We start from the raw sequence: 28,000 nt of genomic DNA, 5'->3' as shown, positions 1-28,000 counted from the left end.
ATTACCTTCTGGTCTTTGCCATATTTGTTTGTTTTGATTGGAGGTTTTGAGGTTTTGATTTTGAAAAGAAAAATACACAAATCGCTTTAGGTAAAATCACATTTTATTAATAAAGAAATTCTCTTCGACATAAGCAACAAGTCTACATCAACATGAATAATTTACTCCGACTATTTCTCCTTGCATGTCTCATTTGTTATTTAAAGTCATCATTGACTTTAAATAATTAATTAGTAAACATTTTGTGCTTGATGTGTAGCGGCACGCATCACAGTGATGCTAAACAACTTAGAAACCCATCCGGTGAGTAAAGTACACCTTATGCTTCAAAGGCTCAGTTACAGAGTAAAGAATTTATGAATAGCATTATTACTACAATTTTTACTCCATACTCAGTAACTTCATATTAATGATGTAGTTATTTGCCACTTCCTGTAGATTCTTGTCTGACATAAATAATCTTAATTATGTGGTAATCAAAATGATAGATCTAATTTTACTAACCTAAAAACAATTGACCTTCTAAAAGTAAGAAAATAGAAGGATTATTAAGCAAGCCTATGATAATAAACATAACTGGAAGAACTGATTGAAGGCGACGATGACAAATGTTGCTAGAGTGAATGGCAACAACTGGGAACAACTGGGAAAGGAAACCAAATGGAGTTACTGCAACAACCCACTGCAATCTTGCAAAACCTTTGCTGCTACAGTGTCACTGAAGCTGTTTTTATTATGCTAACCTGAATCTTCAGGCCTAGAATTTAATGACTCTGAACCCTCAAGCAGAAAAACGTCAATCACCATTAAAACTTGATATTCTGCAGCCATGAATATTAGTCTCCAATTCTCTTACTCTTTGAAATTGAATTAGCATCTATATTATAGCAATTAGTTCCACAAACTCAGCTGACACCACTCAGAGCAGCAGCCTCCATTCTTTTAAGCTTAAAATCTCTTAATGATGCACGTTCCTTAAGGGTTATGGTTGTTTTTGTTTCTGTCTTGGAACATGAAAACATAACAGAAATGGATCAAAACCTTGAAATATTCTCTCTTCTGCCCTTTCACAAAGCTCCATTTCAACGGATCAGAATAAAATCAAAAACTGAAAGCTTCCATATTGCAAACATTTTCTTAGATAAATTTCTACTTTTGCTCATCTGTTTGGAATTAGACACAGACTATATAGATGCAAGATGCTAAGTCCAGTTCTCAGACTTACCAGGGAAAAGTTCCTACAGCAAACATACAACTTAAGATACAGTGAAACTTATCTAAAGTTGTATTATTTTTTTCTTTTTTTTTTACCTCTGTGGAGATTTTAACTTGTAGAAAAAGAGCAGAGCTCAAAGCCTGTGAGCACTTTTTTAAAAGCTAATGGAGCAAAACAAGCCTTCATGGAATTGTCGCATCAATATTAAAAAATATTCATGATAAACAGTTAACCTCATAAAAAACATAACTCTACTTCAGCCATTTGGTGGGCATGAAGCGCCCAAGGCACAGTTATAAAACTTTGAAGCAAGAAGCAGGAGGTCACACACAGTCAGTTTGCTAGATTACTGAATATTTTACCCTTCAGGACAAAGCCTTGATCTTTAGTTGCTGGTGATCAAAACATATGAAAAAAAAAACAAAACAACAAAAAACAGTTTTGCTCTTAATTTAACCCAAATTACATTAAATACTCTATTACCTGGGAAGCTGCAGAATTTGATTTACTTTGAGTAAAAACACACACACGTATAATCTCTTTTCCGATCCCTTTTAGGACTTCTTTGGTTAAGGACACTCAGTGCTTCACATAAAACTTTACAATACACACACACACACATCTATGGTCATGATAATGCATTCTGCTCAACAACTCAGTGCAAAGTGAGCTGCTACAGGAAGTAAGACTTTCAAAGTTAAAAAGGGAGTCTTTAAAGTAATAAATGCAAATATCTGCACTCATATCCCCTAATGAATTGCTAGTTTGGCAAAAAAAAAAAAGAACAAAAAAAAAAACCTATTTGAGTAAGTTATATTTGCTTGCACAAAGGATAGTGAAGTTCATTTAGTGATAAAAACATTTTGTCTTGATAAAGTCTTTAACTGATGGCAATTTTATGGTAATAATTGTATAAGAGCACACGTCAAGGAACAGTGGACCTGCTTTGATTTTGAACATTTAAATCATTTAAGAATGAGCAAATATTGTTGAACTCAATCTCCTTAAATGTCACTTTATCACTTCACATTTATGAAACACGGCCAATGGCAGAGGTATACAATTGTAGAGGCAACTCAATGTGGAAAAGCAGCAGGTTGCATATTATTCTCTAACCACAGCGTTTTCACATTGGCGGTCACTCGTAGATTCCTTTAATCCGTTTATTTTCAGGGTCGAACGGAGATTTGAGGTGTGCCTTGGCCTTGTATGTCACTCCCATCCTTTCGAGCGTGAACTCTCCGCTTTTAATGAAATCGGCACTGACCTAGTTAAGGTAATAAAAAGATTTTGTTGTCAAAAAAATAAAACAAAACATGTAAAGGGCTTGAGGAAAGCAGGAATGAAAGAGGGATTTCAAAGGATTCGCAACAAACAGAAACGAGCAGCATGGATGTTCTGAACGCAGAAAGCAATTAAAGCCCTTTGTGACTCGGCTGTCAGTTCCCTTGAAACACAGAAAGCTAATTTTCACTGACCAGCTCACATTTCCCTGCCGGCAGCTCTCCCATTCTGTCTCTCAGTCATTTACACAGTGAAACTAACACAGCTGGCTGCCTATTACTTGAAAACTCTTGAGTAACACCAGGTTTTTATAAAGAAACCTTAAATATCACTTGCCCGCAGCAAAGAAAATTCCAACACTTCATTGAAACATAAAGATTTAACGAGTAGCAAATGCATTGTAACCCTTTGGAGAATATTTTTTACTTATCAGTTGGGTGAGATATATTGTTATCCAGCAAGATCTACTTAGCAAAATACTTAAGAAAATAAATATTTAACATAACGATTTAGATTTCAAGAAACATTCTTGTATAAAACATTGATAAAAAGCTTTCTACAAGGTTTGCACATTCATGGTTTATCAATAATTACAACCTTGCTGAGATATTCAGCTTTATTCACTTTTCATTTAGTTCAGTTGAACTTAATGTTGTCTCACAAAAACATTAAATATTTTAAGGTTTTCTTTCAATCAATCTGCTTTAGTCCAAAAGAGATAAAAGAAATTATAACTATGGAAGCAAGAGCAATCCCAGAAACCAAGACTGGATAAGTCCAGCAGACCTAAATAAATGTGTAATAATGTGTAACAAACTCACCACTCCTCCATCCGGGTTGTGGATGTATCCATAACCAAGAGTTTTGTCTATGAAAAAACCGTAGTCGGCTCGCCGGAGGTGACCAACAGGGACGCCGTTGCGGAATATGGCCTCTAGACCAAACATTGGTATTTTTCTGGTGTAAAAGATAAAAAAAAAAACAAAAAAAACAATGGCGGCGGAACATAGTTGTTTCAGATTTTCGAAAAAAAATTATAAAATACTTTCAAAGTGCAACCAAAGATACTAAAGAAATAACTGAGATTTCCAAATTTCTCTGTGCTTCTTTTCTTTTTGAAAAATATGATACAAAAAAAATCATTATCAATCTAAGGAAGATATTTCTACAAATTCAAGCTCCAACTACGGATGGATGATCAAATAAAGTACGGCAATAAAAATAATTTTTTATGCCCGACATAAAATATGACAATGAAATTTGTAGAATGAATTTTCCATCATTTTCATGTCTGCATACTAAGTTTAAGCAAAGATTTAAAAAAATAAATAAATAAACTTTTTTCCCATTTTGCTGAAGGCTTAATTGCTGCCTTCAGATAGAGGATCTACTGACTCATCGATGGTGAAACAGACAATACGCCTCCTCAGCCCCTCTTCCTTCTGTTTCTCCAGCGTTTCCCGGCCCTGGAACGGGATGGAGCTCTTCAGTTTACAGGTGAAGGCAAGCCCCGCCTCCAAAGGTGTGTCATCAGGCCGAAGGTCAGCATGCCAGTGTCTGTACCCTGAAGAAATTTAAATTAAGAAACCGTGAATATGGACTTATGAGCACCAACACCTCCCCTCCTAAAACAGACTTTGGAACGAAACAAATGGTGAGAGAAAATCATTATTTCGGCTGAATAGGTTAAATTGTTTACGTTACCTTTCTCTATGCTTAGAGAGTCGATTGCTCTGTAGCCTGAATTGATGATGCCATGCTTTGTACCGGCAGCCATGACAGCTTGGTAGACGGGAACACAGGAGTCTTTGGGAATGTGGAGCTCCCAGCCGAGCTCTCCAACAAATGACAGACGCATTGCTCGCACCTGGATGACAGACCGCATAGAAAAGAGGGTTACAGACGAGGAGGAGGTATTTGTGGAGAATCAAGCTGCCGCAATGAGGAATCATTTGTGCTCATTCACATATTTAGTTAAAAAAAAAAAAAAAAGAGCAAAAAAACTGAAAAAGAAATGAATGAGAGAAGAGGGTAAGGAAAATTTTGCTAAAACATTGACAGGAGAAGATGGCACACTCCACATGAACAGGAAAGGAAATGTGGAAGGGGATGAAAAAATGAGGAAAGGAAACTTCTCCAACAGTTCTCGCAGTTGGTGCAATGACAGAAAGTCCATCTGTCCAGTCAGGGATCACTGCGGGCTCCATATGCACATCTCCAAGCTCAGCATAGGTTAGTACATTGAGCACATGACCCTAACACACACCAGAGGCATGCATGCCTCACACACCACCACACTCATGTACCAAGCAGCAAAAAACAAACATACAGACAGAAGCACAACATGAAATTATACAGATAAATGTGTATGCTTGCGCACCCGCTGCCAAGTTAGAAAAACAGAAACAGACAGAGAGAGAGTCTAATGAGCTGTGAGGGGGAGCAGAGGGGCAGGAAGAGCTCTGCTCACACAAACAGCACTGCAACCATTAAACTGTCACCGAGACAAGGCCAACAACCAGCTGGAAAACAACACAAGCGCCTCGCTCGGCACACAACCACACACACTCCTGCAGCGACGTATGAAGATGCAGATCGCAATCACCAGGACCTTGCATAATTTATTCAAGAGTACATAAGACAGACCGAGGCTGAGTGAACATATGTGCCACTGCATGAGTCTGTAATGAGTGCAATTCTCTCTCTCCTTTTAATCAGGAGGTCAGAAATCACAGGTCAAATCACAAATACCTTACAGAATTATTACACAAGTATGCAACAGACTGGACTGTAACCGTTCAATTTAAAACACAAAGCAGCAATCATCCCTGCTAAAATAGTGCAACATAACAATTACTACCACACATTATATTATCTATAATAATTTGTCTTTTTTATTTTGATGGAGACCTAACCAACATCATAAGAGTACATATAAAAAAACACATTAAGCGTTAGCAGTAACTTACCAGTGCCTAGTATACAGCTATGTGCAGGTATAAAACTTTAACAATTTGATTATACTAGAGTTTCCAGTTCATATGTGGACTGATTTGACATGTTATTAAGAAATATCATTTATTCTCCCTCAACAAAATTAATAAAGAATCTCCACTTAGCAAATCTCAAAAGTAAAATTTTACTCAATAGAATGTGACTGGTATCTATGACTGAGTGTGTTTCTCAGTGTTTTCACCTGATATCCTGCTGCGTTCACCAGCTTATGGGTAGAGAAGGGAAACGCTTCGTTGCTGAGATCTGCATCCAAAACGTCTTGCAATACTTCTCGACTGTAAAGACAGAAAACAACAGAGTCACAAGTTAGTCATTCAAACAATTTTTGACCAAATTAGACGTGCTAAGCGTACACAAACCATGGATTGTGTTTCTTTTTCATTCTGTAGCTAGATGTAAAGTCAGATACCAAAAACTGCTGGACTGAGTAAACAAAAGAGAAATACATTGAAATCAGCTTGTAAGATGAATTGGTGACCATTTGGTCAACTCCCTGACTGGTGACTACTCAGTTAGAAATGAAAAAATCCAATCTGTTTCTGATTGTTTAACACACAATTTCAAAGCCCTGTCATTTCGCAATCATTGCTGATGCCTGAAGTTAGTTACTTCCACTTTTAGTTCAGCGCTTAAAGACAAAAGCAAGAGAAGAACAATGACATACGAATCTATTTAAAAGGAACTTTCATTTTCATAACATCTGTGGTTCATTCAGGCTGCAACAAAGAGGAGAGTGATATTTTCAGCAGATAACAGAAATGCTAAATAAAGTACAGCAGAGTTACAGCATTCAAATCCTTAAACTTTTCAAACTCAGTTAGTTATGGCACGTGCATCTTGTTAGGTCTAGATGGAGCCAAGTTATGAAATATTTGTTTTCCTCCGCTCTTCTTTGTGTTCTTTATCACTTCTGCCCCTCACTGTTTGTGACTGATAAAACAAATAAACAAAAAAACAAATGCTATCTGACATAACAATAGGCACAAATTGGTTCACATCTGCATATATTCTGTGCTATCTGAGTTATAAAGATGGTGTAAAATTAAAAACAGGATATGCAAAACAATTGTAAAAAAAATTGCACAAAGTTGTAAATTCTAAGCTGTAAGTTTATAATTAAAGAAAAAGTTACTATTTGATTTCTAGGTTACCAAAATGTCTCTCAAACAGGAAACACTAGAATTCTGAGAAAATATGCAATCTTTCCTCCTGAAAACTACACCACAATCAATATTACATAATGATGAGTCAACACAAAATAATAAATATTTTATTTTGCACTCTTCGCCTCATATGCTTATGAGTGGGAAGACAGAGAAAGAAGCTTTTTAAGGATATTTTTCACCGTGGTGTGGCAGGAAGCCAGGCGTGTGGATATTTGTGGAATGACTGAGGTTATGCTTCTGCAGCTTTGTGCAAGTCCCTTCTTCTAGAAAGCAAGTGATGCAACAGATATAGAAAGATGTGGGCATGGACAAATATAAAGCTTTATTCTTGAGCTAATACAGGCTGATGTTTACCTCAAACTGTGCTCTAGTTTGCTCAAACTTTCTCAAGAGAATTAAAGAGCCAGGAAGCAAAGGAGGCTCTTGTTGTCGTTCATTTCTTTGTTTTGCCATTTAACACTGACTTCTCAGCTCTGCATACACAAGGGATGTTTCATAATTTTATCAATTACGCATACTGCTAATAATTACCTAAACTGAGTATTAGTTTCACACTTTGAAACATGGTGCCAAGATACGAAAAAGAAAATCAAAGACTCCTCTCTCTGGGGAAATTAAGTGAGACGTCATCGGGAGAGAAAACCCCAACACATCTCTGTAAACATTGTAAACATCTTCCTGCTCCTCAAGCTTGACTGGGATCATCAGGGAGCAAAAACATGACAGAGGAAGAGTAATTTTCTGAAATTCCTCAAACAGGCAAGACATAAATATGGCACTGTGGAGATGCAGAGAGAGAGACAAAACAAAACAAACTGCAATCTTGTAGACACAGTAAAAAAAAAATCCACAAACAAATGAAGCAACTTGTCGTTGCCGACTACAGTCGGGATTGAAATTATTCCTGTCTTGACGTAAGCAGATCAGTGAGGAAAACCATAAAAGCATGGGCATGGTGACTCAGAATAGGTCAACCAAGCAGGAAGCAAGAAATAGTGAGAGAAGACAAACGAGGAGATCTATTCGATCACCGCAGAGGGAGAAAAAAAGGAACTGAAGAGAACAGATGGTTAAAAAAAAAGGCCTCCAGGAAACGATATCGACAAATCCCACACAGAGAACAGGGGTGGACGGACCCTGCAGCTCCATGAGCGGGAAGAAGAAAGGCAGAGGGCAGAAAAGTGGGGAGGAGAGGAGTTGAGAGAGAAGGAAATGATAGACTGAGGTGAGCACAGAATGGAATGAAGAAGAAGTAAAGTTGGCCTGGCTTGCTCTGTGAGTGAAAGAACAAAGAAATGCTGGAGGAAGTCAGCACACACCTGGGCTACCGTTTATTCACAGCATTTTTGTTTTTTATCCTGCGTGAGTCACCAACCAAGGTTTATGACTTCGGTAATCCACAGAGACGGTTCTACACGTGAAACATTATTCAATCTGATGAAAACACATTTACAATGGAGGAAATGTTCACAATGAGTGAAAAATACAACAAAGACAGAAAGAAGGAAGAGAGTAACAAAAAATAGAAAACAAGCCTTTAAGAACACCTGCCATGTCATGGACTTGGCAGGTTTTATCAGTTAAATATAAACTGATCTGTTTCTGGACATTCATCATGATGAATGGTAAATATAAAGAAAACTGCACTACATTTCTAAATGCTGAAGCGTTTCCTTCTGTGCTGTAGCTTTTTGAGATGGAGATCAAGCAACTGATTCTAGCCTCACTGCAGACAATTTGTTGTTGTTGTTTTAGATTACTGTTCATCTGTACTGTAAAATCCTGGTCCAATTGTCTTTTCTCCATCTTACCTACTCTGACATGCTCTTAATAAAAAAATAGTGTCTGTGATGTTTAGTCATCTTTATTGTTTAATGACTAAATTATAAATTTGACCTACATTATACGGTAATTTCCCCATTCTCTTAAGGGATAAATTACAACCATTCCACCTTCTTTTGTCGTCCCACCTCTTAGGCCCCTGGATGCTGATCATCCCCATGTCTTCAGAATGGTCCGTCAGCTGGCAGTGGAAGCCTTGGTCCTGAATAACTGTCCTGATGTGGTTCCAGTTGTGTTCGGCAACACCGCCTCCAATGGCAAGGTAGTATGCATCACCTTGCAAGAGAATCCAGTAATTTGAGAAAATTACACATAGTTACCCAGCAGAAAAAATACAACATGACTCGTTAGCTTCTCATTATATGTCGTATAAGAATACCAATTAAATCTTAAATAATATAACAATCCAGATGTAATCACATCAAACTCTTTAACTTCACTTTTTTTCATTCCTTTATCTTCATGCTGTTGGAATAAATGGAGGTAGCTTAGAAAATGATTCTACTTATGTACCTTTCATTAATGCTGGCATTTGTGTGAAGATATTCACCTATGATTGTAATAAATAGTAATTCTATCCATGTTCTCTCTTCACATTTTGACCACGTTTTGTTTCAGGCTCAGTTCTTTTGTTTCGTGTTTTCAGGTGAAGTTCATTAAAACGAGGATGCCAGTCTGTTTCTCACCATCTGTTTGTGGTGCCAGTGGCAGTTTGGCAGCGCCCGGCTCCAGCCTGCTCACCGTCAGGTCGGCCTCCGTCCCTCCTCTTTTATTCAACATACACGTATAAACAGTGGAACCTGAAACATGCAAACACCTGTCAGTGAATACTTATTTACAGTGCTTTGCAACAGCTTTTATGCCTATTGATCTCACTTAAACGTCATCACCTGGTCAAAAGAAGAAAGCCTGGTGGGTGGCAAAAAACAAAATCCTCTCCTATTGCTATTGCAAGAAATTCTACATCAAAATTTGTGGCAAAATGTGAAAACCATTCAATGAGTATGAAAAATTATGTACTGCACTATATATGTGCAGCCTTGAATATGTGCAGCTCAGCATTGAAATATTTACTTCCCTTCAAAATCACCCCAAATCCATGGTTTATTTTCACTCCTAAGAGCAACACACCATAAATAAGTCCTCAACTGGATGTTCTCTCTTGAATCTATGCATGACCAAAATTATTTTTTAAAAATTATTATAGCACACCACTTGACAGGAAAAAAGCTCGGTAACAGCCAGATGACTCTAATATGTACCAAAGCATAGGTGGCATTATTTTTCGCAAAGACATTTGTCATAAAGGCATCATCAAGAAAACCTCCAAAATCAAATAAATATGTAACTAATTACAAGTGACACACATTTATGATATGCCATCCATTTGCCAAAAGAGTTCATTTTTGCAGTCACGCTTAAATCCGTGTTGATGACAAATTCATCAGCTGTAATTTAAAAGAGTGATTATCTGTGTCAGTGTTGTTAACAAATACAAATGTGTTCAAAAAGGATTATTTAACAAGGCTTGGAGTTACATGTAGTGTAATTGCCTCTGAGATAAAATGATCAGAGAGGTATGAAATATTGGATTTAAAGGAAACATGCAGGATAGTCTTACATAGACAGATGCAGCTCTACAGTGCTTTGTTAATAGTGGAGAACTGTTTGTCCACACAGTCTGCAACCACATACAAACCAACCAAGTTGAAAAAAATTGTCTTTCTTTTTTTTTACATAATTTGCATCTTCAATCCATGTGAAAACTTAATTTTAAGTTAGAAAAACCAAGAGTTGTACAAATACAAACAGTTCATGCATAACCTAAGCCTGAGCCTTAAAGGGCCTTGCATGTTTTAGTTGTGTCCCAGAACCAACATACCTGAATGAAAGGGCTGAATCACTCCCTAAGCATGTCATCAAATTCTGCTGAGGCCTCGTCATGAATCATTCATTTCATTCAGGTCTGCAGTGTGGGTGTGTGCATGTGTGTGCAGGCAGGCATGTGTGCTTCTTCAAACAGTTGCCCGACTAACCTGGCTTCTTGTTGACATCAGCTGAGAAGAGCCAATCAGCTGCTTTCTTGGCATCTGGTCCGGTGAGATAGAACTTCCCAAAGTAGGACATGTTAAAAACAGCGACGTCGTGTCGGCATGAGAGACACTCACTCTTAATCTGCATTGAAAGCAGCAAAACTCAGCACATGTGTTCAATACACTCACTGTAGAAAAATAATAAAAACACGTTGCTATCTTCTTATTTTGATGAAGGCTTAATTGCGGTTGTATCATAAAGAGCAGAATTCATCAGGGGAGTGAAGTTTAAGGAAAACATAACAGATTTCACTCCCAGACTCTCTATCAAGTTGCGAAATTAACGTGGAGGTTTAAAGCTCTTTCTGCAACATTAAACCCACTCCTGATACCCACCACACCATTACTTGTTTATGACAGAAATTCATTCAGACTTTCGATTTTACCACTCTGTAGACTGAAAAGTAAACATTCACACTGATCAGACTAACTTGTGTTTTGACAGAGAAAACAAGCCCTTGAACTTTGTCTGACTCCACACAAACACTTCTGCTCTCTGTAGCTTACCACATCGTGATGCGGAGGGAAGTCGAAGGTGTACTCTTTGCCCAGGAGTTCTTTATATTTGTAGTTCTCATTATTCCTAATGTTGTAAGCTCCATAGTAATCATAGTTTTTAGGCTTTTAACAAGACATGCAAACACAGTGTTAAAGTATGGCAACTACAAGCAGTAAGTTTGTGGTAGTATGTGTTTGCTGCAGGAGCCTCACAGGAGCCGGCCCGTCTTTATTGAACCAGCCAGGTCTCTCCCAACCATGCCTCTCTTGAAACAAGCAGCCTTGCTCCGTCAGCACCTGGAGTGATGAAATAAATACAAAAACAAATCAAATCGCTACAAGATATACAGAGGGCACATGAAGCTGCGAATATTATCAATCTTCTTGTCAGTATTTACTGAAAATACAAGTCAGTGGTTAAAAAAAGTAAATATTGTTTATTTTGAAATAGTGAATTTTATGGGATATGTCAACACAAAGCAGAGAATAATTTCAAAGTGAAATGAAAATACATGCATATCCATTTAACCCTCTTTAATCTGTTGCACAAAGTAAAATTCAACTATATACTCAGTCAGACTGGGTTGTTGAACAGCAATTTTTATTGTCACACATTTTCAGTTATATTTAGATCAGGACTTTGACTGAGCCACTAATCCTGCTACAAACCTCTCCACAGCATTCACCTTGGCCTTTCTGCAGTGCTCCTTGGTCTTTATGCTTACTTATATTCTTTAGTAAACCTTAAAGGCCCAAAACAGCTAACTGGACTCTACTTACTTTTTATGACTTCTGAAGGAAATTATTTGCACAAAATTGATCAATCTATCTCTTGCAATAGTACGATTACTGATCAGGACCAATTTTAGTAACTCGGAGCTGCTGTAACAAGTTTTTCCTTGAGTCTATTGATCTGTCTGCATCAACAAGCTAATGAAACAAAAGGCCAGTTCATCCACTTGATCCAACACAAATGCAGACATAATGATTACTGCAGACAGTTACTGACATTTAGAAGAGATAATGAAGTTTCTCCACTAATGGAGGAGTTGATAAAAACATGTTGCATCACGTTTGTTTACATCAAGTGGCTGCAGAAACAGAGGAAAAACACTTCCTAATTCTTGAACACCGTTCAGAGAAGATATTTTGAGGCTCTCCATCCTCCTTGCTAAAGCTGACAGTCGCCCACAGTTGGTAGGTATGTTGTGCTATGCTCTCCCCCGAGCAGGCATCAAGCTGTCTGTCTTTTGCCAAAACGTCCCACACTGAGCTATATTTACCATCTGTGCTACCGAGGTGGAGAAAGTGTGCGAGCAGCAGTGTCAGAGATGACTTGCTGATGGTCTGAAATAACCACATATTGCCTCCTATAAGTAGAAAGTCTCATTATTTGCACAGAGACAGCTAGCCTGCCTGGTCCTACCTGAAAGCACACCTTCTAGCTATTGCGCATTACAACACTGTGTCATTTTAGATTTGAAAAATGGATACAAGTGTTCCCATTAAGGAGGTTAAGCCGTCTTCAAAAATCTAAGTTGTCAAGTATAGAATATATGGGTTAGAATTTCAAACTATTTTTTTTTTTTTTACATAGCTACAGTTTTAATTCTTCATGTAGCCAAAAGACTAAATTAAATAATTCCTCCATCACCCCTTTAGTTCTCATTTTTTGTTTTCATTTTGCACAACTGCTTAATGAACCTCTGCAGAAAGCTTTATGTATGCCTGTAAAGTGTTACGGAAGCTAAATAAATCAAACTTGGGACACAAATGAAACTTATGGGACCATAGCTTGTTCTACAAAATTCATGCATGCAAGTACAAGGGTAATAGTCAAACAATGAAAGTTAAATAGGCTCTTGCCCCCCAAAAAGTATGTCTCTAAGTGATTCTTTAGTGTGTGAAACATGGCGGTGAAATCCATTAAGAGTTTGTGCTAGGCCAAGGAGAGAAACGAAGCTGAAAAACATCCACGGCTTAGCCACCAAAGCTGAGTGGATCATTTATAGTCATGCATTAGCAAAAGCAGTTACTGCAGAGCTAAGTTGCACCGCTTATGCCATCCCTTTGAATCAGCCATGAGATCGAGAGGAGGCAAAGAGAAGACTGAAGACGTGTGAGAGACAAACCCACTGAGAGAGACAGTGTGGGTGCTTGACAAGCCAAAATTACAGACAAAAAAAGAGAAAGACAGTTATGCAATCTATGAAAATAGCAGAAGTAATCAAACTTGACAGGAGATGCCCTGATGACTTGAAAGGGGTGAAATAATTGCTAACTGCAATATGACATTCCAGATAAGAAGTTTCACTAAACCAGGGAGGTGATAAGCTGAGCCAGCTTTTCATCACTGTCAGTCTCAGACAGGAAATGGCCTACAAAACTATTTGTCAATGCTTACTTTGAATCCAACCCAGATGGCCAACTTCTTAGTTCACTTTCTTTCTCATAATGAGCATAATATGGAGCAAAAATCCAGCATAACTCTGAAGCAAGCAAGGAATCCTAACAGGAGTAGGACTGCTCATTAAAGTTGTCAGTCAGTAAATGCTGATGAAACATGATGAATAACTGCAGTACCTCATGGAAAGGGTCCTTCCTCATGTTACGGCTGGCCAGTGGCTCATCAAAGGGAAACGCTACAGAATAGTTTTTTGCATACGACTCGTGGCTCCTCTCCCTGATCCAGCGTCTGTTGTCTGTCAGCGAACTGTGAAAACGTCTGAGAAAGGAGGGAGAGGAATTTAAATGCTCAGTAAAGAAGTCGCTCAGACTTCAATACAAGCTGTGGCTCCTGGTGCCATTTGATGAAATGCCATTGAAGAGTCTTTTTAATGCATGCCTATATACCTGATGTCATATCCATACATGTCCTTTTCTGGACGGCCATGAATAATCCACTTAGCGAGCTCTCTGCCACATCCACCTCCCAGCATCATACCTGACAGAAAAAGGTAAAGAGGAAATGTTGGGAACATTGAAATGTTTTTTAAGATCAGCTCAACTTTGCTGATTTGATCTAACCTAACAGTCTTTAGGTAAAACTTAAAACCTATGTTTGATTTTTAGTGCACTGGGGTATTCAATAAAATGGGGGGAAAAAAACAGCAAAAGCCATCTACACGTTTTGCTCTAGAGTACACCAACAACTATTAGTTCAGAAGTTGCTCTATGCACTTCATGAAGCTAGAAAAATTAATTTTAAACTCATATAAAGCATTTATTAAAAATGTATATTGCATTTTAAGTGTAACCACAAACATCAATGTATTTCACTGAGGTTTCATGTGATAGATAATATAATACGCAAGTCAATTCCATAATCGTGCAGCATAAAACCAGCAGACATATTAAGGTAAGTGGTTCAAGGTGAATGGAGGCTTTTGTGAGGCATTCAATGTGCACACAAAACCCAAACATTGTCTTCCACAAATTCAAGTTCTCACCTTAGGCTTCAGGACACAATGCTTAGATTGTTTTCTGTTGACAACCTTTCATAAACTAGATATATGGATATAAAAACTTCCAGATTAAAGAATCCTTTTGTTTCCATATGTAGCTTCTGTTGCTTGTGGCCTTGAAGGCAAAAGAAGAGAAAACCTTAACAAGCAGCCGAAGCGCTGTTCCCTTTTTCACCTGCGTGATGGTCCAACTTGTCAGAAAGACAGAGAGAAAGTCTCATTAATTTGAAAAAGAAAAAAAGCTATATTTTCCTTTAGCACAGCTGCGGTGTGACATACGACTGAGCCACAGAGGTCTGCATTAACCTTTATTCCAACGCTTGACCCGTGCTCAAAGTAGCCCCAGAGCAATCTGACCTCATCATCTATCCAACCGTTGCAGTGTTGTTTGTTTCCAACCATTCACCAAACAAACGATGGCAGTCCAACGCTGTAATCCACCGGGTCCCAGAACTGCTGGGTTAATGAGCTGAGTCCCTTTAGCAACCCCCTGCTTGTGATGTGTTGTCTGTAATTTGCATACGTTGCGAGTACTGCACAATGTGCTGCATGCACAACATTAACATGCAGCAGCATTGGCAACAGAATCCCTCCATCACTCCATCTTTTCCCCGCATGTCCTTCCTCCATCTCTCATCACTTCACTCATCTGCAGCCAGGAACTGTCAACTCTGAGCCTGGGAGGAAAACTGAACGGCTGGCAGGCCAGCTGGATGGAGGGATAGATGGATGAAATGAGAGATAAAAAGGAGGGGGGTGAGAGGACAATGATGGAGTTCACCCCAGACAAAGTGGTGAAAACCAGGGAGGCGAGGTGTCACAGATAAATGTCACCTGAGATAACCACACTGACGTGCGAGTGTCTGCTTGTAAGCTCTCATGCTTCTGTCACACCAGAACTAAGTTTTATATTCCCTTTTCTTTCCAGGGTACCTGTGTAAAATTATTTCTTTTCAGTAAGAATTTGTGATATTGGAATTGCAAATTTAAAAAAAAAAAAGCTTTTTGCTTCGTAAATCCCATAAAAGATTACCATTTAAAACCATTTTCCCTTTATTGTGTTTCAGTATACTGGTGGAGTTAGATTTATTTTAAGAATTTTTTTCTGTGCTTACCACAGGTCCCAGTTCATGTGGATGACTTTTACATGTTTTCTGATACCGGAAAACTGATTACAGCTACAGCAGTATCTAAAGATTTAAAAAAGGAAAAATATCTCCATATACATCTCAACTTCAAACCATTTCTAGATTTTAAACAAAACAATTTCAAGAGCTATAAAATTATTTTCTCTCTCACAAATGAGAATACTAGTTGACAAAGCCTTACCCAGACTTAAGATTCGGGTGAATGGACAGAACCTAATATTAATGTGCCAAAAGGTCACAATATTATGTAATATGTGACAACACTTTACTGGGGCCCACTCAGAACTCAGCTTTATTCCAACCCCCAATCTTTTGTCAGAACATCTTGTGTGCGTGACCCTACAGCTCTCTGCAGAGAAAAAGCTTTCTTTCAATTGCCTATTAAGGCTCTTGCTGATTACTTCAGCCTTTACGCCTCCTCTCTCTGTCATACACTTCTTGGATACTGATATTTTTCCAGGGCTAATGTCAGAGGCTCAGTGCAGTAATGGAGTGACTTGTGCATGAACAAGACTGTATATGTGGTCTATGAAGTCCTCTCTAATATTTATTTGTGCCTTGGCCATGTACACAGAGATATAAGTCCAGGTCAAAGATTGTTAAAAGCATCCAAACATTTCACCTTGTTTTTCCTGCTGACCCATTTGTGCTCTTAAAAAGTTTATTCAGCCTTTCATGCATCATTTCAGATTTCTAAAGGTAAAGCTGTGCATCAAGTATTTCAGCAGTTAACTTTAAGGTAAAGTTTTGAAAAATACCTTTTCTTTTTGTTTTTTTAAATTGCTGCAGCACATACCAGCACTGTTGAAGCCACAGCCCAGGAAGTAACCTCGAACTTCTGGTGCTTCTCCCATCAGCGGCTTATGATCAGCAGTGAAAGATTCTGATAAAAATCACAAAGTTGACATTAAGTACTGTCTTTTTCTGTACTTTGTCCACAACCAGAGTTTTCTGTATATTGTAGCCTGTTTTATTAAGCATAAATTTTAAAGTGGACTATGAATTCATAGTAGATATTTCTCCAGTAGACTGGTTTAAATCATGCAATTATGAATGAACAGATGGACGGTCAGTTAAATTGTTGACAGACATGAGACAGTATGTATGGATCCAATGTTTACACATAAAATAAAATACATACGTATTTCACTGTATTACAGTTACGGCAGTACCTAAAATTTAAAAGAGGGCAAAACATCTCCATATAAATTTTTCCATTTTCCAAAGTTTATAGAAATCCTCTAAACCAGTGGCATCCAAAACCAGACCAAGGGCCAATGTGCTGCATATTTTAGACGTTTCCCTGAGTCAACACACCGGAGCTATAAGACTGGTTCATAAGCAGAACTCTGCAGACCAAGGTGATATGCTGAGGAAGTAATTCAGTCATTTTAATAAAGGTGTATCTCAGCGAGGACACGTCTACAATCTGCAGCACATTGGCCCTTCAGGACTAGTGCTGGCAATCACTTTTTAAAATAAATCATTTTGTGCATGCCTTTGTTTTATTCTAATATTACTCTAATGTTTCCTACTCTCATTTTTTTGGTCAAATTATCAGGCCTCTGCTTAGAAGCTTAAAAAGAACGAATCAGGAACTTAACACCAATTAACCCTAATCTGTAAGGAAAAGAATCCAACAGCTGCAAAAGGTACACTTTATTACTTGCCTAGACAAATTTATTATGGACCCTATAATGAGTCCATAATAAATCATTATGTGCAAGAATGTGTGAGTTTGTACCTGGTCCACAGACAGTGGACTTGATACCAGTCTGCTCCAGAACAGGAACTCTATTTATAGCTCCCTCGATATGTTGCATAAATACGTCCCAGTCCAGGTCAAACAGGCTGAAGGCAAACTTATCTGACACCTGGGAAATAAGGGAACATTGTGAATAAATCCAAACTCCATAACGGCAAGCAAGTGAAAGATGAAAAATGGAAACAGAAAATTAGTTTTTTGGGGTCCATTTTGTATTTGTCTTGTACCAAATATGAACTCAAATAAATTTTAGTGAGCAAAGAAATACTAAAGTTCTCCATTTTTATATCCCCAAAACAATACTTTTGATTCTCCCCACTGCCTGAGACACCACCCAAACAGCACAGTGAAAAAAGTTTCTCCTCAAGATGAATAACGATTCAATTTGGTGCAGAGTTTAAATTTCCCTCAACATAGGCATGGATCTGTAACCTAAGTGAAGGTACAACATGTTTTCAAAAGGTTACAGTTTTAAAATGTCTAAAATTCTACGTTGTACTGTCCTATAATTCAAAGTCCCTTTAACAAGATGCCACAAATCAACCAAAGCCTGGCTACCTAAGAAGAAAGTCCAACTGATTAAGCAGCAATGATTAGCAAGTTAGAATCCCTGCCTTACTCGATAAAGAGCAGTTGAGCTTCATCTTTTTGCTTCTCTCCAACTCACTCAATAAAAGCCAAACCAGCACTAAACCTTTAATGTCTATTGTGTATGCATTGAAGCAGTAATCACCTCGCATCCAACAAAGATCATGTCAACTTAGATCATCTAAAAGGAATTTAGTAAGCCTGCATTTTTTCTGTGCACCAGTTTTATCAAACATACTTGAACTCCATTGAAGCATCTGGAGAGGAGCACAGCTTTCCAAGTCCCTCCCGACCCATCGGTCCCGCTTATCATCACGCACTGCATCAATTCTCACTGTTTTCCCACTAATTCTCCTTTCTGTATTGCCTCTTTTTTTCTCTCCATCCGTCTTAGACATCAAAGGAACCCTCAGCTACCAAACGAGAACAAAAGAAGCTGCCGCCGCACAAAGAAATCCTCTCACACATAAAACCACAGAGGAATATGCAAACTGGCAGGCTGCAAAAATGGAAGAAACTGAGGAGGTCGAGCAAGAAGCAAGAAGATATCATCAAGCCCCTGAAAACGAGACGTCTTTCTAATGTCTTTCATGTAATTGTGAATGTTACTGTTACAGGGTTAAGTTGCTTTGAAAAACTAGAGATTTGTAGGAAGTGAAGGGCTAAATCCAACGTAAATGTACAAAAGACACACACTGGGTTGGCTTTTATTACAGGGAAAGAAAGAGAAACTTTGAAAATCTAATTTTGTCACTTTAGTATCAAAAATGGAAACTAATTAGAATCGGTTCCGTGTTAAAACACTTACAAACAAGTTCCTACAGACACCTGAGCCTTTAGTTTGTGTTGCTATGGAAACAGTTGTCTTATTTGGGAAAAAAATTAATAAACTGAAATTAGAACTTGCTTCAGTTTTGCATATAAAAATGTGAAAAAAAATTTAATTCTGATCTTTTTTGATCATTTCAAAATATAGATACTATAATTCACTATTAGTTTAAAACAGGACAAAACGATTCTTATACATAATATTCAAATCGCAATAAACTTCCAGGCCTGCATCACAAATTAGCTAATTATTTAGTAGCCACACGTTGCGGCTCTCTCTGACTGCAATTATGTGGTAACACTTGCTACTTAATGCAACAGAAATAAGTTTGTGATATTGTCAAGTCATTAATTAAGAAGCGACAACTAAATTGTTTCATAGTTTAAAAAAAGCAGACTTCAGCCAAAAGCAAGTTTTTCAGTAAAGCCTTGCTAAAATAAAAATAATGCGCTTTTCTCCAGTAGCTGAATAGAACACACAGTAAGTCTGTATTAGCTGCGAACCCAAAGTATAAAGATATAAAAATTTTTAAAATATTACTTTGATGGAAATTATATATCTATTGCAACATTCACTGACATTATTGCATATCGCAGACTTTTCCATTTATGCAGAACTATTTGATGTGAGATCTTTCCAGACAGAATTCAGACATAACACATAATATTCAGGGTTACCTCCTCCCAGAAGATGGGATTTTGTTCATAACCACCCACAGACAGAGCGTCACCTTGGAGGCGCAGGTACACCGATGCGTCATGGTCCCTGACATTTGGCATGTTCTGCAAGAAGTGAAAAGAAAAGTTAAAGGATTCAGTAATTAGAGCTGAAATTAGTCTGAAGAACTCTCAGAGGCAAGCCAAGGGCATCTGAAGTAAACTGTTTTCACTCATAATTCCCGCTTAATTGTTTAGTCTTTAAAGTTATTGTGAGTTTTACTCATTAAAATGCATTCTAGTACGTCATACTGAAAATGTTTAAACTTAATAAAGGAGACGAAAGCATCTAAAGCTGTACTAGTCAATATCCGATACAGAAAATAAACAGTGAAGGAAAAAATCTTTATTTAATTTTCCTCCTTTATAGTCTCACCAGCAGTCCAGTTGCAGTGAACAGTTTTACCAAATGCAAACAAATATTTTAAAAAAAGTAGCTCAGAAAATGTATAATCTACCCAATATGAACAAAATAACACACTATTAAAAGTATTAAAACTAAACTCTAGATACTTGGTGCAGTTGTAGTGTCTGTAATGTTATGCAAGTTGCAAGTATTTCAACAGTATTTTGTACATCCATGATTGTTCAAAGTGTGTTATATGACTTGCTATGATGCAAAACCATGATAATAAGATGATGTTTTTACAACTGGAAGCAGCTGATTCACATCTCAAAATCTCAAATAATATTTGAACTATGGCCCCAACCTCAAGACAAGTTAAAAAAAGAGGCCTTATGGATGTGAAGCAGGACCAAAGAGCAGAGACAAGAGGAGGAAAATAAAACTATCTCTAATGGGTAAGGATGAAATTCTCAACTCAAACTTTTCCCAATTTTAAAATCATACAGCCAAAGATTTTAAGATGAGCTGCAAAAACAAATGAGGTGGATCATTAATGGTGTCATCCAGGACATGTTACTATGACATATTGTCTTTGATCGACTGAAATGAATTGAATTAGCCAAGCACTTTAATATCCAGCTCATTTGAATTTGGCTGAGATATTTTAGGTTGAAATCAATCAATATAAACTACTTCCGTTTGTTTTGTGGGAGTTGATCTCAGAACCATTTCTTGCACAAGCTAAACATGTACAACACTGGAAACATACATCAAATCAACCTTCAAATGATTTTACATTTTGACTCAAAGCTCCTGACATCACATTCTAAAACTGAACAGATGTATTAAACTCTCATGTGCCAGAGCATCTTTCTGCAAAATCATTTTCCGCATCAAAACAGTCTGATCTGTATTCATTCCTCCCAGACTCCATCGACTTTTTGGGTACAAAACCAAAATACCAGCAAGCCAGCTGACATTTTAAAAGCTGTTCACAACAAATAACGAAAGCCAAACTGCTCCTTTGTCCTCTCCCTCCTCTGCACTCAGCTCAGTGTGGCAGCTCCATGTGATCAATACTGAACACTGTATCACTCACACAAATAGAAACATACACAGACCTCCACAGCAGCCTCACAATGACAAATACAGAAGCGCTTGACCTGACAAGTTGCACACACTGGGAACAGATTCCCTGACGACATCTGTTTAGTGGGTGGGCTGACGTCTGTGTGCATGATGGAGAGGTAATGCTTGTTAAGCTTCTCTTAAACTATATAACACAAGAAAGCGCTGACAGCCCACTCTAAAACCACCAGCCTCTCGGGGAAGAGGATATATGAACACACACTGTATTAAACAAACAGAAGATGGACAGAAACTGCAGTGATACATAGAAGCATTTTACATTTCATGTCTCACGGGTGCTATATAGCGTAAACAAGCATAGCCAAAGCAAGCAGAAATAATAATAGATACAAATTAACCTCTTTTTTTTTCTCTCCTCCAAACACACCAACAACAGCCTGGAAAATTAGGAGCAGCAATTTGCTTGGTCACAGTGACCCCTGCTGGTCATATTAACATGATACATGGGAAAGCTTCAATTTCCACACCAAGTGTCCCGGTGTTTGTAACATTTAATATGTCTGGTGAACTAAAGGAAATAATAATTAATAGAAATCTTACCTGTATGCCCTCTATCCTCTCTGTCACCACATAAGCATGATGCATGGCAATAAGAGGAACATTGACTCCCGCCATTTCACCAAGCTTGGTGGCCCATACACCTGTAAGCAACAGGGTTTACCAAAATGCTATAATCTTTGGTAAATGCGAATATTTACAAAATTTTCCAATGTTGCTTTCTTTCACCTTGTCCAAATGTGTTGACATTTTTCTAAGCAACATGAAAACTGTCAAAAGGATGGGTACAGTTTCTCTGAGTCTTACCTGCACAGTTCACCACACATGGTGTTTCAATGGTTCCATGAGGTGTCTCTACCGCTTTTACCTTCTTGACCCCAAAGTCATCTGTTCGCACTTGGATACCGGTCACTGGGCAGTTCTCGATCACCTGATTCAGACAGGAAAGAGTAGTAAAGTAATACCTCAAGACACACGACATCCAGAAGTTGGTCAGTCATTGTCTTATTTAGTTTATAGGATTTTTGTAGGATTTTTGAGAAAGGGCTTCATGAATCCATGAGTGGTGATTCATGAAGCCCTTTCTCCAGCTGCAGTCCAGATTTTGTGAATCTCCACCAAACTCTTGAATGGGCTTTACTATACAATTCTATTAAGGAAGCAGAATCACATAATAAAGCAAGCAGCATGCTCCTTGTGTGTCATTTTCATTTTGTCTTTCCATTCAACTTTCCATTAGTGTTCTTCAATCAAGAATTCTAAGTGTAGAAATCTTCTGCAGCTTTGTGAAAGGTGCCAGCATCTGTCTGCTGAACAACTGAAAATCAGCAGTGTTTGCATGATTTTGTAAATTGACATTTTTGTACAAAAAAAATCCTTTTTTTTAAAAACCCAGCAAAACAGAGTCAGTAGATTAGCACAAATTACCAAGGCTCCTCTGGCTGTAGCAGCTCTGCTCAGGGTGGTACAGGTGCCTGCAGGGTCCATGGTGCCATCTTTGGGAACATACAGTGTTCCATACAGATCATCAATATTCATGAGGGGATAAAGGTCCTTCGTCTCCGCAGGTGACAGAACATAGGACTCAATGCCATAAACTTTACCCAGCTGAAACACAAATGGCAATTTACTTATTTTATATGATTTTGAATTCACATTTGATGCGTTGTCCAGCTTCCAAGATAGTTTTCTGGTTAATAAAATCCAATGGAAAGCTTGGGAATGTTGCTATAAAGTTACGTATTTAAATTTGCCCATAACCAGTTTTGATAAAGTTGTGTAATGATGAAAAATATATAAACAATCAGTCATAATAATAAAAAATACATCCCACCCTGACAATTTTGGACATTTTTGTCTTGATCTTTATCAAATAGGTAACATGCTGCAATATGTGATGTGTGACTGGGTACATAAAAGGCTATATTTTAATTTTCCTTTATTTAACCAGGTAAACCCTGTTGAGATCTAGATCTCATTTTCAAGAGGGACCTGGGCAAAAAAAAAATGCAATACATAACACCTGGTTACAAGAAAACAAAAAACAGGTTTATTTAAACTCTTTAAGAATGTTAGCACAAAATCAAAGATTGCACCCTCTTCCAAAAATAAATAAATGAGATATACGAATAGTAGACCAATTATTGAGACATTGAGTCTTGGGCACTTAACATCTTTATAGAAACTGATTATTCTGCATAAAAAGGTTCAGATTAGGTTTTGTACTACAAATGTCTAAATATAATTAAACTATATAAAGCTATTTCAAATTACTAAGGATGTCTACATGAGATAAACTTGCTATTCTCATATCTGTTTCAGCATCTTTTATCTGAAGTTCTTGAGAAAGAGAAATCATCCCTAATTTCTGGTGAACTGTGCCCATTGCACTGAAAACCTTTAAGCCTGTCACTTCAATGTGTTTAAAAAAAATCTGCTTCTATAAGACATCTATCTGTACTGCTGTTGGGAAAGAGTGTACATGAAAAATTCTGTCTGGATTTTGTTTAAATGTTTGTATTTGATCCTATGAAATCAAATATTTTACATGAATAAAACATTTACTACAAGGATCCAGCAGTGCATGGCACTTTATATTACAGAAAATCAAAAACCAAGCAATCGCTGTCCATACCGACATGAGGCGCTTGTATTCATCCAGTCTTTGCTTGTTGGAAGCAATGAAGAGTCCTCCATTCTGGATCCAGCCAGTGTGGAGACCCGTTTCCTCTTCCAGGTCTTTGCTGATCACGTTCCTGGTGTGGGCCAGGAGCTCCACCTCCACATCACTGGGACGGAGTTGCCACAGAAGGCCTGAGAAAACACTCTGATGTGAGTTGTGTGACTGAATGCGCACTGATTATCTTCTAGACAAAACCCTAATCTGGGACTGTTCTGGCGTTAACAATGAGGCAATGTAAATTCAGGCAGAAACTCTTACTTACACAACCTAAGACTTTAGATCAACTTGTTTTTATTAATTCTGTGGTAGTTACCGGCTGTATGCCAGGTGGTGCCAGCAGTCAGTCTGTCTCTCTCCAGCAGAACTACGTTGGTCATCCCCATTTTGGCCAGATGATAGACGGTCTGACATCCGAGACTACCTCCTCCAATCACTACCACATCAGCTGACCTGACAGAACAGGAAACAACTTTTAAAGTTCGGTTGAAACAATGCTAAATCTACAGTTTGAGCCTTTAAGAAAAAGAATCAGCCTTGATATTTATTTGTATTAAGACAAAATATCCAGAGCTGAGGCAACCTTAATGACAATCTGCTAAACACAAGCATGAAACTAACTTTTCAACTGCAAAATTTACTGGCTGAAAGATCATCTTAACATGTTAAACTCTGTCTGTCTGTTCAGGCTAACCTTGGTAAAGGCTTAGTGGGTCCTGTGGAAGCTCCTTCCTCCTGTTTGAGTGTCTTCTCATAGGGGACGCTCTTTTCACTGGTGTGTTCAGTGCTGTAAGACCGAGAGCTTGTCCGGCACAGTGGGGCTACAGAAGGACGCACTGCTGATACGAGGCGCTGGACTGCACGCCCAATGAAGGCCATCACCTCTGTGACCAGGTTGACAAACCCAATAAGACAATTTTTTCCAAAATAAAATATCTTTACAAATAACTTTTGTTCTATCAATTCACCATGGGTTGGTTTCTGGTATGAAGGTAAAACAGGGATAACAGTCTGAAAACCCCAAGCTGTTTTTGTTATGTTGTTCCTATGATTTAAGTTCTTACTTTTAACAAGATACCAGAGAAAGTTTTCTCATGCCAAATACTCCTGAATACTGTCAGTCAGCTGGCTGAAAGAAGGTTGTAAACACCATTCCCTCCCATTTGGCTTCTTGGAAAAATATCTGATTAAAAAAAAACAAACAAAAAAAAAACACCCAAATGACAATAGCATAATCTGCCTGAATTATTAATTCACTAATATTAGACTGTTAGTTTTGTGTTGCGATATAGAGAGAAGACAGCGGAATACAGCAACATAAAAGATAAATAAAAAGTAAATACATTTAGCAAGTGTTTACTCCAGATGTTTACATAAGACTTTGTGTCAAAATAACGGTAAATGTAAAAAAAAACATAATTAGAACAGTATTAAATATATTTCTAACAATATTAGGGTGTTTATCTCATCAGACATTCATGCTGGTCTATGCTGCCTAGAAAATATAGAGAAAGGTCTGCCTACAGTTAGATCTAGTTTTTATATATTTATGCCTCAATTTAATATTTTTCTTAAATTAAATCATCTTATTATAAAAAGTTTAAATTAACATATGTGATTGGAACATATTGTGGATTAACTTACATATAGCATTTTGTTTGGTAAAAACATTGAGGAATTAAAGACCAACTTATCAGGTGTGTTTAACACCCCAATAAATGTCAGCAAATAGACCGACAGCCTGAAGCTGCTATCTGAGCTGAATTCCTGTATAGAGAGATTGAAACTTAAAATGCAAAATTTTAAGTTGGTCCATTATCACTGCCAATGATTAAAAGGTGACTTACTAACACACGCTGGGTCGGTAATTATCATACAAGATAAATATGAGGTGGCAGACATTAACAGAGTTCAAATTAATGCACGACCAGGTGTCTGGAACTGGGCTGCTCCAGTATAAACCCAGCCAATCATCATTAAGAGCACAGCAGGTTAAAAAGTATAACAGCAATATCGCAGGAAAAAAAACCTTAAAATGTCAGGACACACAAGAATAACTGATTTAAGGAAGCTTATTTGCAAGCTCAATTTAAATGAGTTTATAAGAACTTTTGTAACAAAGTTTGATCTATATATTTGTTCACTGTACACTTTCAAATTAAGTGCAAGTTAATGTGTAAGCAAGCAATAAAGCATGAAACAACACAGTAGAAGCATTGCAGGTAAAGAAGGCTGTGAAACGGGAACGGCATGTTACTAAATGGCAGTAATTGGAGAAACGTGGCAAACAGACCATGGAGTCCAAACACAACAGCAGCGAGATGCACTGCACTCTAACTTTTTGTTGCAGTCTGGGTTTCCACGTGGAAAACTTACAATCGAGTCCGAAGGACAGCCCCAGAAAAGAAAACAAAAGCAGTCGATGCGAGGAGAAAAACTGGTGTAAAAGAATGTGCTACGTGCAAAAAGGAGAGAAGCTGGTGAGTAAAAATGGCCGAATAGTTCCCAAAAAAGAAAAGCGATACAGTGGTGGTGCACCGTGGGTTGGAGAGCACAGCTGTCAGATAGCACGATCTGTAGCGGGACAGCAGCTCTAAGTCCCAGCCTTCAGCGATCCCTCCTTCTTCCTTTCACCCTCTCAGATGAGATCAGCCCACTGAGCTGAGCTGACTTAAACTGTTCTGTAGGGAGAGACCAGGGCTGGCACCCTGGAGGCTGCATGCGAACTGCAATCTTTAACAGAAGCAAACCAGCATAGACATTAACATTATTGATTCATTTCATCGATTGAAATATATGCAATTCTGTGATTATTTGTCATCTTGGAATTACTCATTTTGTTACCTATAGAAACATGAGAATATAATATGTGCAAATATAAAAAAAGCAATCATTAATAAATATGAAGCTAGCAGGGGAATTTTTAAAGCTTTGTCACTTTTTAAAAGCCTACTAATGGTTTTGTTATTGCTTTAATGGACATTAATTTCCAGCTGTTGGGTTCCTACGTTTTATGTGACACACTAACACGATACTGCATTAATTTAAAACGGAATGAAAAGGTTTAGTTTTGGTATCAAGCCCCTTTTACTCTGATACCCCAGAAAATCTTCTGCGACCATTTGCCCTCAGAAGTCTGGTTATTTATAAGGGTAAGCACATCTGTAATTTAATCTTGTTATAAATGCAGCTGTTCTTTGAGGCCTCAGAGAAATGTCAGATAACAAACAGAAAGACCAAGGAACGCAGCAGACAGCTCAGGAATAGATTTGTGGTGAAGTTTTTAGCAGGTTTATTTCATAAAACAATATTTAAAGATGTCAACATCTTACAGTGCAGATCATCAAATTAGAGAGTGATACATCTCTGAAAACCTGGGTGTCCTCTTAAACTTTGGCACAGTATGTGCTATATTTTAGGTAAAGGCCATACAGACTGTACAAATATTTAAAACACAAAAATGTCCTCTATTTTTCCATCCTGTTTAATTTCTATATATGTGTTTTAGTTAGATGTGGGGGGAGCAGCTGTTTATCAAATCCCTTCAGGCGCAAAGATCTAATGAAGCAGAAGTAGACTACAGTAAAGCCCATTACACACAAAGATACAAAGTTATGATCTTAGTCTCCAGTATGCATTCACTCTACAATCCCTGTTTTGAAATGCAAAACCTCTGTAGATACACATCATCTCTGCATTACTTCACTCATTTTCTGTCCATCTCTGACATTAAAGCACAAACATTCACTGTTAGTGTTCAACCCAAATGATTAAGTGATAACAAATATGGGTTTTCCTTCAGAGTTTATGGTCTTAATCACAGAAATATAATCTCCTTGATTCAAATTAAGAAGAACTCAAGGTTAATTAGAAAAACTATGTTTCCAGTACAGGTAAAACAGATGACGCCGTGTACATGCTGGGGCTGAAATAACTTGACTGATACGTTTTTCTATCAAGCACTAAAACAAATTCTACATGTTTCTACATGCGTATGAACACTGAAAATAATTTAGGAAGACAAGAAATACCGGTTACTTTAGTACGTCCACATTATGAAACCTTATTCCCTGTTGCTGCGGTCTGCCTGTTTTGGCCTCCTGAGTCCACACCTCCTAACCAGCAGCCAATACGTTGCTGAGTTTAGATTCCCTCCTATGACGGGAGGTTCTGTCTAGTTTGCACAGCTTTGAACAGGACAGAA

At 37.8% G+C, this 28,000-nt stretch overlaps 1 protein-coding gene across 2 annotated transcripts; it reads right to left on the bottom strand.

The window, feature by feature from the left end:
- Positions 1-85: 85 nt before the first annotated feature.
- Positions 86-26,516, bottom strand: sardh (sarcosine dehydrogenase). 2 transcript variants are annotated; one of them, XM_044144813.1, is made up of 23 exons: positions 26,173-26,516; positions 24,861-24,979; positions 24,491-24,680; positions 24,113-24,249; positions 23,752-23,930; positions 22,545-22,724; positions 21,924-22,047; positions 21,660-21,760; positions 19,586-19,690; positions 17,471-17,600; positions 16,523-16,609; positions 13,968-14,058; positions 13,698-13,839; positions 11,328-11,411; positions 11,124-11,237; positions 10,560-10,698; positions 9,210-9,323; positions 8,652-8,799; positions 5,697-5,790; positions 4,205-4,367; positions 3,896-4,064; positions 3,322-3,457; positions 86-2,483 (listed from the first exon to the last, which is right to left on the bottom strand). In XM_044144813.1, exons 3-23 carry the CDS (start codon positions 24,673-24,675, stop codon positions 2,355-2,357), a joined length of 2,751 nt encoding a protein of 916 aa, XP_044000748.1. In that variant the 5' UTR covers positions 24,676-24,680; positions 24,861-24,979; positions 26,173-26,516; the 3' UTR covers positions 86-2,354. The 2 variants fall into 2 exon arrangements, with proteins under 2 accessions (XP_044000748.1, XP_044000747.1); XM_044144812.1 differs by lacking the exon at positions 24,861-24,979 and having other exon boundaries at positions 26,173-26,515.
- Positions 26,517-28,000: the final 1,484 nt, after the last annotated feature.

This window comes from Gambusia affinis, linkage group LG17 (assembly GCF_019740435.1).
Source record: "Gambusia affinis linkage group LG17, SWU_Gaff_1.0, whole genome shotgun sequence".
In the NCBI taxonomy this organism is placed as follows: Eukaryota; Metazoa; Chordata; class Actinopteri; order Cyprinodontiformes; family Poeciliidae; genus Gambusia; species Gambusia affinis.
Note: the sequence above shows the minus strand (reverse complement) of the source record. Positions and strands in the feature narration are given on the sequence as shown.

Excerpts from the sequence above, each read along its gene's own strand:
- sardh (XM_044144813.1), bottom strand. The coding sequence starts at position 24,675 with ATGGCCTTCATTGGGCGTGCAGTCCAGCGCCTCGTATCAGCAGTGCGT. Across the intron at positions 17,601-19,585 it reads ATCCCATCTTCTGGGAGGAG|GTGTCAGATAAGTTTGCCTT; the intron begins GTAACCCTGAAT and ends CTTATTTCCCAG. Across the intron at positions 8,800-9,209 it reads ACTGGCACCACAAACAGATG|GTGATGCATACTACCTTGCC; the intron begins GTGAGAAACAGA and ends TTCTCTTGCAAG.